This window comes from Spinacia oleracea, chromosome 3 (genome assembly GCF_020520425.1).
Source record: "Spinacia oleracea cultivar Varoflay chromosome 3, BTI_SOV_V1, whole genome shotgun sequence".
In the NCBI taxonomy this organism is placed as follows: Eukaryota; Viridiplantae; Streptophyta; class Magnoliopsida; order Caryophyllales; family Amaranthaceae; genus Spinacia; species Spinacia oleracea.
The window spans coordinates 60266346-60281384 of NC_079489.1; the positions used below are offsets into that span (position 1 = coordinate 60266346).

Below are 15039 nucleotides of genomic sequence, written 5' to 3' on the forward strand. Positions count from 1 at the left end.
ATTAGGAGTCATATGTTGACCGTCACACGTATTAAGAAGGAGAGTTAAATCAAATAAAAATAATAAAGCAAGTGGGGGAGGGAGTAATAAACAAATACAAAAAAGATGATGGAAAAAGTATTTTAATCAAAGCAGAGAGAGAGAGTTTATTGTATTGGTGCATAGTGGAAATTGGATATATTAGATAATTAGAAGGTGAGGTAGAAAAGTTACTAAAAATGGAAGTGCGACTCATAATAAAATACGGTCGAAAATGGTAAGTGTAACTCCTAAAAGAATACGGAGGGAGTAGTGGTGACCTTTTTTTAGTTCATTGGTGAGAGTGTTCTTACTATCTTACTAAATGATTGGATACTCTTTAAATATTGAGCAATATTTCTGTCGTTTTTTTAATACTTGCAGCGTTTGTACTTTTTACACTATTTACATATTTTACCTTATTTATTGTGGTGATTTGTATGTAAGATAAACCATAGTCATGCATGATCTTGGAAAATACGCTTTAATGTATATTTTTAAAATATTAACTTTTTAATTTTTCCTTAAAATGATTAAAGATATTAATGATTAAAGATGTAGAATGAAATGCCTGAAAATGACAAACTTTTACGAGTAAAAACGAACAGAGGAAGTATAACTTTTCTTTCAAGATTATGGAGTATGTATGATTCTCAATCTCAATGTTATCATATAGCTATCCAACTCAACTACTCAAGTAGGTGGGTAATAAAGCAAATTCTAAAACCTAAATGGAAGCATTACCACTAATGAGTTAATAACATGCAACCCACACGACATCAACTTACTTTGGGTGGGAAGATGTGAAATTATAGCTTTAAGAGACAAGTTACAAATTTGGCTAACAATCGATGTAATAAGAAGTGATTGAATTATACGGGATTTGAAGAGCTCATGTCAAACAGTCAAACTCTCAATGATTTTAGAGAGAGCAGAATATGTTCCGAAAGCCGAAGAGACAGCGCCGACCGCAATTATAAGAACACAAGCTGACACCTGGAAAAGGGAAAAAACAAAAAAAAAAAAAAAAAAAAAAAAAAAAAAAAAAAAAAAAGGTTATTGAAGGAAAAGAAGAAAATAACCAAAGATGGGAATTTATGATTGAGAATATTATGAATGACCCCTTAAAATTTAGATTAGATGGAACTCATCCAGAACTGAGATTAATCTAAAAAGATAGTCAAAACCTTGCATTCATCGTGTTAGTAATGCCTCAAATGCATATGCATTTGCATATGCATGGTCGTGCACAGGATAAAACACATTACAGAAATACAACAACACCCGTTGAAGTCTGCACTAATACACATGTAACTGCCGTTTGCCTCAAGGTAAAATTCTTTTCAACTCCTGTTACTCATAATTTTTTGAACCCATCACATTATACTTGAACAAACTGGGTTGGTACTATATGAACAATTATACCACAGACTCTACTCTACTACTATGTTTATTCAGACAATTCCCAGAAATTCAGCAGCCAAGTTAGTTTTTTCTATGGAATTCAACCCCCAGTTCTACTTTTTAACCTATAGCTAATTTAATTTCCCACGGTTGAACATCTATTATTCTTTGTGAATTTCCTAAAAGCTTTGTCCTGCGTGCTTTCCATAAGCTGGCAGATATATAACTGTTACTGTTGAGAATAAACCTTTTATAGGAAAAATTCCATAAGACATAAGTGGCTCTTTTGTGTGTGTGAGAGAGTACAGTGCTAATATGACTCTCGAAAGAGTTGATACTTGACCAAAGGCAAACCATAAATAGTTGATACTTGACCAAAGGCAAACCACAGTTAGCTCCATTTCAACAAAATTCGATTAACGGTAAAGAAGACATAATGGAGCAGGACAGGAGCCAGAACTATGTCAAGTCATACATACAATCATATGAAACTAATCATCAAAAATTACAAACATTATCAAATGATTTACTATACCTGAAGGTAAGTCACCTTTTCCCACAAGATGCTCAAGAAGCATGCGCAAGGCAGTATTAGAGTCTGTCAAAATTTACTCAAGTCAATAATCCAACTCCAAACATAAAATCATCAGATGTATTTTTCTTCAAGTTTGGTTCAATTAGACGACAAAGTGGTATGGTCGTACTTACAACCAAAATCATCTAATTGTCCCCCCTCCCTTATTCATGGGAATAGTACAATATATACATTATGCTCTATAATTATAAAGACTATGTTTCAAACTTGTGTAATGATGAATAGCTTAAAACTGCACTCATACTTATATTTTGATATTTTCAGTCAATGATACTTTTGTGACAAAGCATAAATTATTACACTTCTGGGATGTTGTTGGTCTCCTAAAGATTTCCTTTTGTACAGGTTGTACAAATTTGTGATAAATCTTATTTTAAAGCATACTTCAACCTACCTTCAATAATATAGAGATTATAAATTTTGTAGCAAAAGTATAAATAAATTCTCAGATTTTAATAAAAAAATTCTAAAAAAGAAAATGAAATACAGTAGAAAATATCGCATAGACTTGGTTTGTGAAGATTTATTACTATGTTCCACTCCCTTTATTCATTAAAGAACATTATATTACTCCCTCCGTTCTCGAATGTTAGTGTGATCTTGTTTTATTTCTCCGAATGCATAGTTTCACATATCAAATGTTTATAATTATTTAATATACATGTTTGGAGATACGTTTACATTAAATATTGAGTTGAAACTGTGGAAAAGTCAAACTAGGAATATCATTTGAGAATGGATGGAGTACTACTTTAGATGTCCCTCATTCCCACTTCCCAAGTTTACGTCTTGCTCTCTGACTAAGAATCCTACTCTCACAAAATGACCTCCGCATATGCAACAAAGTGTAAGAACAGAGAAAATGCAGATCACATATATTAATTGGCCTACATATTTCCTAATTTTTTCTGATGAGTGAAGAACAGAGAAATTTGAAGGACATACCACAAGCATTGTAAGTAAGGATCCAATCAATGCCATTACAAGACCTGCAAAATTGGTGTATTAGAAACAAGCAAAATTGTTGTATTAGAAACATGCAAAATTGTTGTATTAGAAACAAGCAAAATCATCCAGCAAGATTATACGAATAACAATAACTCATAGATGAAGATTCATAAATATCTGGATTTCCACACAATTTTTCTGGGAAACACATACTATAGCAACACTGATTTTCTACAACATTATATCAGCTTCAGTGTAGAACTTTACCAAAAAATGGGATAGTGAGTCCAACCAATAAGGTTGATATCACTAGAGCAGTTCTGATAAGAATTGGGTATATCTGAGATTTGAGGTGGCGAGATGGTATCAACTCCTCCAGACACATAGCCACGGGCGACATGGTCAAAGCATATGTAGCTTTAGTTAAGGAAATACATATACATATATTCTACTATATAATAACGGAAAGGTTTTATTATAAAAAATTAGTAATGACGGTAATGCCTGTTATCAACAAAAGGATAGTTGCTTCGCTAGAAGAAAAGGCACACCAAATTCCGGACAACCACAGGTTCATCACAACAGAACAAACTAGGTTTAATAAGTTCCAAGAAGTAATACATTTGATTATAACCTCCTCATCTACTATTGTATTTACCCTTAAAAAAGTTACGGCGATATCTATACCTAGTATTTAAAAAGCGAAACCATGGATGATTAGATGACACGTGTCACCCCCTCCTCTCATCCATCAATTGTTTTTATATTTCCAATTTTTCTTGTTTACAATATCTTACAGCTCCAATGCCTCTTCTACTTCATTCAAAATCAATTCACCAATAGTCCAATATAATCTTTCAACCTTCAAATTCCACATCTATTTAAATCATATATATTCTCACAAAATCACAAGCCGTCAATACAATTAGAACTTTAAAAGACGGTTAAACAAGTGAACAACCACTATATAACTGTCCGTTCTTTGAACGAGCTCAAGAGCTAGTTTATTTTCAAGTACTAGCCAACAGTTCTAGAAAACAATGGTACGAAAATAGGTAATATGAAACGCAAATAATTTTTTATCGTAATTAATACCTAAATTGAAATATACTACAAAATTCAGAGTTTGAGAGGGATTTTCCAAATTGACACCCAGGCATATTAGCAGTATCAATCTTTTCTTCCTTTTTCCCCCTTCAACAGGCCATTTACCAACAACAAATTTCAGAATTTGACCTTTCGATCTAATAAAATTCCTTAACCAAATTCCTCTTAATTTTTAATTTTTTTTCAGAATTTGACCTGTTGTATGAAAACTCAATTAGGATACACTACCGATTTTTAGAAACCCAGAGAAACCATATTAACAGGCTTAAACTTCAAGAAACATCCAGTACATCATCATTAGGAATGGAAGGTGGAGATCAAATTTCTGATTCAATAGATCCTCAGTTTAGAAATAACCAGCAGGGAAAAACACTGTACTGAATTTTAACATAGCTAATGTAAAGGATATTTTGTAAACGGATTGACCACCTGCAATCAGAACAAGGAAACATGATCAGTAACTCATTTAACAATGTTTTAATCAATTAAGAGCATGTTTGGAGTAGTGTTTCTATCTGTTGGAATTGGAAATCGAATCAATTTACCGTTTCCATTACTTAACGTTTAGTATGGGAGGTGGGGTAACACATTTCACTTCCAAAGGATAATTATTACCACCCATTTATTACCGTTTTCGGCCCTATGGTAACAAAAAATAATGAAACATGTTACCTTCTTCCATTCTCAATTTGATACAAGGGGTTCCTTTCCATAATTACACCAAACAATTAATAATGATAATAATTAACATTACATTCCATTTCCTTTCCTAATTTCATACCAAACATGCATTTCAGTTTTTAACAACAAAATTAAAACTAAATAAATGTTGAATAGAACATCAGAATTAGTAGGTCAATAAAAGGCTGATCACTGAACATAGTAAGATCCCCATTAGTAAATTTGCTGCACTGCTGTTAAAACGTAAAGTAAGGTAGAGATATTTGTTGCATGTAATTAAAGTTAAAACATTAGGGCCATGTGATTCCAAGTGCACCACCTAGAATAAAAAATTATTAGATTCAAGGTAAGTACGTAACCAAGATGCGATTCCTAACTACTCGTAGATACTACCTTTGTCCTTTTTCATATTGCACTTTTGCCTTTTTTAGTACAATCCAACTTAACTTACTCCTACTTTTGCCTAATAAGTTAAAACCGGTAAATTTCGTGAATCAGATGATTTGATCTTCCATTATTCCATTCTTGTTCCTTGATCTCTTTGAAATCAAAGAGTGATAAAAAAAAAAGGCAGACTGTTTAAATCTCGTACCGTAGTCCAAATGGCCACCTTGGATGCAACTAAATTCGAGGGCATGTTAAGGGTGAACTGTGATTCTGTAGATTCTCCAAACATCAGATACCCGATGACAGCCGCTCCAGCACACATCAAAGTACAGATAATAAAGCTGCATTGCCCATGAAGTTTCTTATTAAATACATATATCCAATTCAAAGGCATAAAATATATCTCAGTAAAATGTGGTCACTATTACGGAAGGTAACAGTGGACACAGAAGAAAAAAATATGTGGTCACTATTACGCAGAACCTGTTGGCTAATCAACATATTTTATTACTAAATAGTTCGGAATTGATTCTCATGCAGCCACAGATATGGTCAAATATTGGCTGCTGAACACCAAGAAAAAACCGTGCTTTCATCAAAAAGAAGCTTTGTCACCTTGCCACACAGGCTATCTCACATACGCTGCATATGATCATCTTCAATGGTGAGACTCTCATGATTCTCAGATAAGGTGTTCTATTAAAACGTGGATAACAATGCTTGCAATCATCCAATGATTTGTTCATTTCAATTCAGAACAATTAGTTTCAAGAGACATACGTTAAAAGGAGTTCCAACAAGTTATAATAACTTCTAGTAAACTCCAATAAGTTCAGGTAAGGACTATCCAAGTTCAATCCACAACTAAAATAAGTTCTGACAAACTCAAATAAGTCCTATCAAGTTTCGTTTGAACAAGTTCAGATTAGTAAACAGACAACGCTCAAGTTACTTGAAAATAAAAAAGGGAAAGGCAAAAAAGTTGAATATTCAAAAGAATCTATAATATATAATATTACTAAAACTCCAAGGCAAGACATATCATACCGCCATGTGTCGCCCTTTTCTCAACATAACATGGCACCACATAAGCGCATATATATTGCAGTGTGCTTTTAGCTAATTCCAATTATCCATTCACTTTTAAAAGAAATTGTCTCTACACGATTTGAACACATGATCTCTAACTAATAATGTGAAAGAATTATCATCTAAGCTACATAATTTTTGTATTAATTATATCAATACAACCTTTAACATATTGCATTTCAAAACCACAAAACACAGACTAAAATGAATATAAACAATAGGTAAAATATATGCACACCAAATAATAAAATTAATTTTTATTTATCAAAAAACTATTATATCTCCAATAATTCATCTAAAATTAATATTTCAATAATTACGTCTTTTTAAAAGTATTAATATCATAACCTACAATGATCCGGGGATAACTAGTTGTTAACCAAATGCATTAGTTGAGATCTCTTAAACACAATTTAGTTTTCTAGAGTTCATTGGACACAACAACAAATAAAGAAACAGAAGTTCTTTAAAATAAACATAACTTTGCTGCTTAGACTGTATATTTCTGCCAAGATGGGTGACTTTTAATCCTTCCATCGGGGCACTCATTTTTTGGATAAACTCTAGATCCCTTTTTACAGTTCCATTGAAGGTTGCCCAAGGTGGTGTCAAAGATACTGGTATGCAAATGGCCAAACGAATATTTCTAGTCCAGGATCACAATTCATGATGATTTTAAAAAAAAACTGTTCTGAGCCTTTCAGTTCTGGGAAGGAAAATTAATTTTTTCACAAACAAGATAGAATTATTAGACCATTGATCATAGATTTGTTAAAACTTCTGAAAGCAAAAATACCAGTATAGAGTTATTCTACATAAAAAATATAATAATCCCTCCGTCTTCTAACAGACTAACAGTTTCCAAATTTAGGAAATAAATAATATTAAAGCGAGCTTATCTATTGTGACATCTCCCAGACTCCCACCACCGGCATTCTTTTGACTTTTAAATCAATAACCATATTTAATCTAACATTAAAATATACAAGTAGTTAATTATTACAAAAATAAGTTCGAAAGCATTATAAACCATCCTAATAAGGAAAACTTTAATAACTATTAGAAGATGGAAAGAGTAGATTCTAAGGCATAACTAATCAGTGGCAGACTGAAGTTTTTTTTGCCATGTAAAAGCAAGTAACAGATGTTTCCTAATTATTCTAATTTATGTTCACTAGTACTTCATTACACTTCATTGCGTTATGCAAGACTGAATTTCAATTTTTACGTTTGCTTGCATGCATTACATTTACATAGAAACAGATGAAACTACTGTAAATAGACGTATCTGATCTCATATCCACCCAAACCCTTGAATGGTCCTCGCCCAACAAATCCAGCTAACAAAGATTAAGCAGGTGATAAATTTAAGCAAGGATTTCAGTCAATGTAAGTTACCTAGTCAAAAGAAAAGCTGGATATTGACTTCGATTTGCCATAGAAGTATAAATGTTAGGGAAGACAGCATGCCCGGAGTAGCAATAGCCATACAGACCAAGTGCGACAGGAAGAGTTGATAGGTTTAATTGTGATCCTTTGCTAACAAACCCAACTTGATCTACCAAGCCAACCCAAAACAAGCAGAGGACAACCAACACTGATGCAATGACTCCGCCAACTGAAAACCAATGAAATAGCAAACAATTAGTAAAATTCATAAAAGTACTCTTAATACATTGAGGACCCCATAAACAATTTGACAGCATAAAGACAAGATACATGCTCCAGTACCAGATATTATTACAGTTGAAATGAAAAATAAAACAACTTTTCATTTCAGAGAATGGCATAACAAAAACCAAACAGGGGTGTGCCGTTTCAAAATCAGAGACATTTGTAATGAGGAACAAGCCGTATTCAAATGCAAGATGGTAAATTTTCTGGGATGAATGTATTATATACAACATGCACAAATTACAGAGTTAGATGCCATTATTTCGGTAAAAATGTTTAATATATAAAGGGTTTTTGCTAGATTCATCGACAGAAGATGCATGCTTTGTTGCTAAGTTAAATTGAGCATAGAACCTATGGACATGAATCAAATTTGTCCTTATTTTCCACATTGGTGATGAAAAGTTGAAAAATAATATTAAATAGAAACTCCAATCACATTTTGGTGTAAAAATTAACTTCAAGTTACACAGGCCTTATTATTAACCAATGCTTCAAGTCGTGAGCACATAGACATATAAATAATATCCTTATTTCTCATCCTTTCAACCTGTTTCTTTATCTCTGCCTGCTTCTGTTTTCAGATTCAAGTGCCATATAATTAAAACCTAAATGAAGGATGAAATCGATTGGAGGAGAAAATGAGGCCACTAAAGGTTAAAAGTACGAGAGAAAATATTTTCTCTGAATTTAATTGGATAAATCGACATAAGGTAACGTTTTGGCACTCAGTTTGTGAACTAGTACCTTACTCTATTTTTTTAGTCAAATAGTACCTTTTAGACACAAATTCTTTTAAAATGGTACCTTGTGGCCTAACTAGGGAAGTCACATGTTCAAAATCTTGCCAAGTTAGATCTGTGGGCGTGACACCGCTGCTATACTGATACTCCGTATACATTAAAAGAAAGGCCGAAATCTATAAACTTCAAGGAAAGAGGTGAATCAGCAACATAAATGTTTAATTTACTTCCCAACCTAATAATAGACAAGAACTCCAACTCTATCAAATCTAGTACAAACATTTCATGGTCAAGATAATGGCATGAGTAACATTCTCACCTGATATATAGCTTAGAAGGCTAAGATCACGCAGCCAACAAGTAGGAAGTACAGCAAGAGTGGCTGCTAACGCAAATAGTAGGTGGGAATCCAGCTCAAAACCAAGCAATGTCAAATGTGCATTTGGGAATATTGATGATAAGTTATCACTCTCCAGTATTATATATTCAACACAACATGCCTATACAAAGAAATTAAAATCTTATATATCAAATCATAAAAAAGAAACAAATATACCATCTAGAACGATCTTCTCACTTCTGTTCATTTGAGCTCCATGCAAAGAAATAAATTCAACCCCTCCCGACCCCAATAGAAAGATTCTTCAATTTCAAAACCACTTAGCATGCTAAAAGTCAATGAGTACTCGAATCCAATTTGTTTGATGCATTGTAGTTGATATTTTGTGCAGAATAAGAATTGATGGTGGGCAACAATACTTACATATAATTCCATGTATAATATTATCTGCAGGAGAGGAATGAAAGAAAAAGAAAGTCAGTAAAGGATCATTATATTTTATAAAAGAATTGGATACTTAGCAGTAAACGTTAAAATGAAGTAATAAGTTACCCCAACTAGCTAAATGTGAATTTACATTCGTCAAACTCTATGAATCAAACAAAATTTGGCAACAATGATCTTCTTAAATCCGTGTAACCCATTTTAACTTAAGACGGAAAGCCTCTTCTTTACAAAAATAACGAAACGCACAAAGAAGATTTATGATTAGACATGTGATTAGAAGATTCATACCGCTTTACCATTCTATTTAAATCTAAACTTACTTTAGTGACACCAGAAGTCAAACGTGCACAAGCTAGAGCACAAGAAATTACATTAACAGTTGCTCATGTTTTAGACTTGGTGCATAGGCTATGATTTGACTATTTGAGCTTAAATATATCATCCTTCCTTTTTTCATTATGTGGGCTTATGGTGTATGTTTAAAACAAGTGGAATGTGTTTGATTGGCAGATTAAGACTATTAGGAGAATAATTCAGTTTAGCCAAGTTTCATGCTTCATGGAAAGCCGTAGATAAAATTTATTAGTTGTGTTTCATTTTTTAATCAGCAGTTAAGTTTACCTAGTTACATCCGCATGCTTTATACTTAGGCTGCAAGTATTTTATTGTCCTACAGCTTGGGCATAGGAGTAAGATAAAGTTAGGTTTCGCATTTTTGAAGCTCGTCTATGCTTGATGTAATTAGTATTAGAGCCCCATGGATGGCAAAAAATTAAAAATTATATGCATATTGATATTTCTGAAGCTATATTTGGTTATCTCCTTCATTTTTCAAGTGACCACTGAGCCTATTGTCACAGGACATCTCTTAACCCACCCAGTATCATTGGGTGATAGGTCGTAGCGATGCCCATAGGACTTCCCATGTGCTGCTCTCAGGTAGGACTCTGTATACAGAGGCATATTTCACTGAAGACTCAATAAGCTGTCAAAAAATAATGCGGATGGGCTGTGACTGGGCTCAAACTTGGTTTGGTTGGTCCTTCAACGTGAGAGTCTAAGATAGATGTGCGGAAACCTCTAGAAAGACTTTAAGAGGGCCCTTGGGTAAATGGGTTACGTGAGGTCTAAATTAGTATGTTCCAGAACAGTCATGCTAAGTAATCTTGTATATATTTTATATTTAAGCTTTTAGGCTATAAAAAGGCACCATGGGACATCTGTAAATCTACGTGTTGAATGTCAGAGAATCATTCCCAAGATATTTGTATGTCTTTACCTCCTCTTCAACGGAGCTCTCAATTCATCAAGATCTTAATTCATCTTTCCTACGACTCTGATTTAAGCTTTTTAAGTTCTTAGTCAGCTAGACCTATTTATGGTAAGTGTATGTTGATATTCATAGTTTTGCAAGTTTGCTACACTGGTAGTTTGCAACTTCAATCGATATAAACACAGCCATAATCTATTGGATTTTCAAAAATCCTTGACAAATGATTAATTAGGCATCATTCACTTTTTTGGGCAAATCACCAACAAATCCAAAATGGAATTCTCACGGATAATTTCTGTTGCACTTATTCAACATTGAAAGAGACTAGAAAGAAATTAATACCGAGATTACAATCCTTCCGATTCTTCCAAAAGCAGCTTGACCAATATCAGGATAAGTCTCCAACCCAGGAGAACTATCCAAGCAATAACGTAGAAGAAGTCCGGTGTAAAAAGATAGAATAGCAAAGATAAATAGTATAGCAAGGCTAAACCATCCTCCCTCCTTAACAGCATAAGGTGCAGAGAGTATTCCTACTCCGCATAAAACGTTCACACCTGTAAACCATCATTATGACCATTAGTTATCAACATTCTCAAGTAAATGCTTTAAAGGTGATTTAGTTTACAGGTATATCATAATTCTGTTCTACAAATATATTGTTGACAGGAAATATATGTAACTCAATCGCGTATGAAAATGCATAGTTTAAATCTCCTAAAAAGTTAATAGTTACTATCCTGAAATATTAGAATCCATGACTACCAATAGTGATTCTAGTGTAAACCAAATATACTTATAAAGCTTCTGAAGATAAAGTATGTGACAATGTTGAGAGACCATTGCTCTCTTCAGATATTATCACCTGGCCTCACCTAGAAAAACCATCAAGAATTGAGTTGACTTAAAATAAGTTTAGAGTTCAATATTTTAAAAGGGTTTCTGGATGTTTTTATCCAGAAGAGAAGTGTAAGTATTTTGCAACGACCTATGTACAAATCTCTTTATTACATAACACAATTATGCAACTTTGATAACCATGTCAACCAATTTAAGAAGTAGATAAAGCTATGTAGTATATAACAACTTCAACATATCCCAACAAAATGAGTATGAAGTTATGAACAAGGAGAAGAATCAAGATCCTATCAAATTCAGGTCGTTGGCAAGTTGGATCATGTACTCTAACCTAATCACTGTAAGAGTAGGATCACAAGTCTAACAACGAAACCCGTCACAAATCTCTTGAACTTGATTCCAGGCATCAAATATTGCATGTATGTGTGCTAAAAGTTACCAAAGCTCAAAGAATAAATTGCAGGCTACAGGGTTATCATATATTCGGTGATAAAGAAAGGATTTTAAGTTGGTTCGCATATAATCCATGCACAAATATCTTCATCAACGTACACATATGTAGCCCACAAATAAAACAAATACAAATAGATTAATCCATGAGGTAAGGTAATTACGGTGCTCACCATTTATTACAGCCTGTCCAAATGAGCTATTTCTGGAACCATGAAACTCATGTGAGAAAGCAGATGGTTTGTGCTCAGAATCTGCCTTCCTTAAAATAGAAGACTTCCTTGATTGGACAGGAGGAAGAAGAGAGTGAGAGCTATGTCTTTGATGATGATGGTGTTGCCCATCTACGGCGGTTGGTAGGAGGGGTTTTGTTACTTCAGCGGCGTGCCTCTGAGTTAATGATGAAGATAAAAATGAACTACCAAAGCGTGACAAAGAAGAGTTGCCCAAAAATCCAATATTTGGAGATGGCACACTACTATACAAATCAATGGATTGCCTGAAATACGATTTCAAGATAAGTATCAATTTATCACAATAAAATCAAAAGCATACAGAAAAAACCCTCACAATAAAATCAAAAGCAGAGAAAAACTGAATCATTCCCCAAATTCACTTCCAATAATTAAAAAACACACAAGCTTACCTATAACTCTGAGGCCAAGAGGTAGTATATGAATTTGGTTTGCTCTGTTGGCGGTTTCCCAACGACGAATGCGACGAAGAATCTGAAAAGTTTCCATCCTCTTCCTCCTGATTTGATGCCTTTTCTACATCCTCGTCATCACTTTCAATAAAAGTAAAGCTTTGATCAGACACCGAGTTCTTCATCCTTCCTCCTTAATCAAACAGCTTTTAAAACAAAAAACACTAATTCAGAATTCTAACATAATGGTAAAAAAAAAAAAGTCCCAAAATTTCCTTCTTCTCCACAATCAGAATCTAATGAGCAAAACTACAACTATAGGATCAAAATCAGAAGAAAAAAAACCGAACAAAATGTCAAATTCAGATGAAATTCAATCTTTTTTTTACTTGATAAAATAAATAAATAAATAAATACTTTTTTTTTTTTTCAGGAAATCAAAAACAAAAATTTAAAATCAACGACCGTTGTAATTGAATCAAAGTCAAACCCCTCCCTACTCCAACCAAAAATTATCAAATTCAATTTCACTCCATTTTTTCAATGTATGATTGATTAATAAATAATCTAGAAATTACATAAAGAAAACAAAACAAAAATGTAAGAATCAAACAACGCACCTTTGAGTTGAACGTAGTCTCTCTCTCTTTCTCTCTCTTGCTTGGTCGTGGTTGTCGCAATGAGGAAGAAGTAGTAGATATAGAAGAAGAATGAGGCAGGATCGGGTTGGGATTTGGAGTTGGGAGTGAGGACTTGAAAGGAAAGATAAATAATTGAAGAAAGAAGGCGCGCGGCTGCGAATATGTACAAAATCGGATGATTTATGGATGGGATTTAGGATTTGCCCACATGCTGAATGGCATACATGACAACCCGGGGATCCTACCGATGCGCGATTTTGTTGCTCTAAGACTTGTATTATCATGTGCTTAATTCGTGTACAACGACAGTCGACAAAGGGAGGGGCTCTCAGGGATTATTATATGTTCAACGTATGCTGTCCCGGGGTTTTACCTTATCACCAAGTTTTACGGTTAAGTCTGCTACTCCATTTGTCCCTTAATACTCGACCTGTTTTGACCGGACACGCTTGTCAATGCACAACTTTGACCAACAATTTCTTTAACTACATATTATAAAAACTTATAAAAATATTAATATTTTGAAAGTATATATTAAGATGAAGCCAAAACAGGTTGAGTATTAAGGGACGGAGGGAGTACTTGGTAAACTTATGATTTACCTATCAATACGTTAATATGGTCGTTTGTAGATTTTGGAAATTTGATATTCCGCCAGAATTTCTATCATTTTATGGCAAGTTTGTCATACCAACATCCCTATTCGTGATATCTTTTTTCAAAGATAAATTCTTCTCTTTCATGTTTTCCCTCTTGTGATACTTTCAGGACGCGGGTCAAATCATGATCCGCGGTTCAAAACCGTTTTTCCCAGGTTGAGTATAAAAGCCCTATTTCCCACTCTTTTCCCTATTTTCAAATCACTGTTCACCACCTAGAGAGAGAAAACTCTTCGACTTCTTCCATTTTAGGAGAGAGAAAGCTTCTTCTCTTCGATTGCTTCAATTTCTGTAAGTTTTTTGCATTTTTACTTGTTTTTCTTTGTTCATCTCTTGTTCGTACTAATTTCGCCTTTTTTTTGTTCGATTTAGGGTTTCGAAAGTGCGATTGTGATTTTTTTCTGTTCGTCTTCAACATTCGGTAAGTTCCTTCTATTTTCATCTACTTTTTGTTCAATTTGTTCATCATTTCATGTTCTTTTTGTTTTTTTACTGTTTTTGGTCTTGATTTAGGGTTTCATAACTACGATTTGTGATTATCTCGTTTGTTCTTCATTTTCGACAACACTTTGTAAGTTTCTTGTCATTTCTCCTTCTTTTTGTTCAATTTGTTCATAATTTGAAGTTCGTTTTGGTTTTCTTACTGTTTTTGGTCTTTTTTTAGGGTTTCGTATCTCCGAATTGTGATTTTAGGTTTTTAAGGTCTTTTTCTATTGATTTAGTGCTTTCATCTGCTCAAACTTGCTTTTGTTTTTATTTTTTCGTATGATTTTATTTACCTGTAGATGTTTTAGTTTAGAATTTTGTGTATTTAGTTAAGGTACCAGTATTTTTAGCTTTGATCTTTTTCATATTTGCCAATTTATTCTTGTTTAATATGAGGTATGTATTAAGACTGTAAATTATTAACAGTACATATGTATTAGTTTCGTATTTGTTGTTATTAGTTCAGTATTGACATTCATTAGTTAAGTTTTTAAACGAATTAGTGATTTATTTAACTTAAAAGTTTCTTGACCAATTAGTTTAGTTTTTTTAACCAATTAGTTAATTGCACAATCCAATTAGTTAACTATTTT

The 15039-nt window shown here is 33.3% G+C and overlaps 1 protein-coding gene across 1 annotated transcript; it reads right to left on the minus strand.

The window, feature by feature from the left end:
* Positions 1 to 604: 604 nt before the first annotated feature.
* LOC110799018 (amino acid transporter AVT1C) lies at positions 605 to 13565 on the minus strand. The gene is made up of 13 exons (XM_056840359.1): positions 13281 to 13565; positions 12661 to 12866; positions 12188 to 12513; positions 11049 to 11263; positions 9410 to 9433; positions 8966 to 9146; positions 7628 to 7847; positions 5346 to 5481; positions 4478 to 4501; positions 3233 to 3374; positions 2963 to 3006; positions 1958 to 2020; positions 605 to 1014 (listed from the first exon to the last, which is right to left on the minus strand). Exons 2-13 carry the CDS (start codon positions 12843 to 12845, stop codon positions 916 to 918), a joined length of 1659 nt encoding a protein of 552 aa, XP_056696337.1. The 5' UTR covers positions 12846 to 12866; positions 13281 to 13565; the 3' UTR covers positions 605 to 915.
* Between the last annotated feature and the right edge of the window lie 1474 nt (positions 13566 to 15039).

Bases quoted from the DNA above. Each gene is read 5' to 3' on its own strand.
- LOC110799018 (XM_056840359.1), bottom strand. From the start codon at position 12,845: ATGAAGAACTCGGTGTCTGATCAAAGCTTTACTTTTATTGAAAGTGAT. The intron at 2,021-2,962 runs GTATGTCCTTCA...AAATTTTGACAG, and splicing joins CCTTACTTACAATGCTTGTG to ACTCTAATACTGCCTTGCGC. The intron at 1,015-1,957 runs GTATAGTAAATC...TCCCTTTTCCAG, and splicing joins AAAAGGTGACTTACCTTCAG to GTGTCAGCTTGTGTTCTTAT.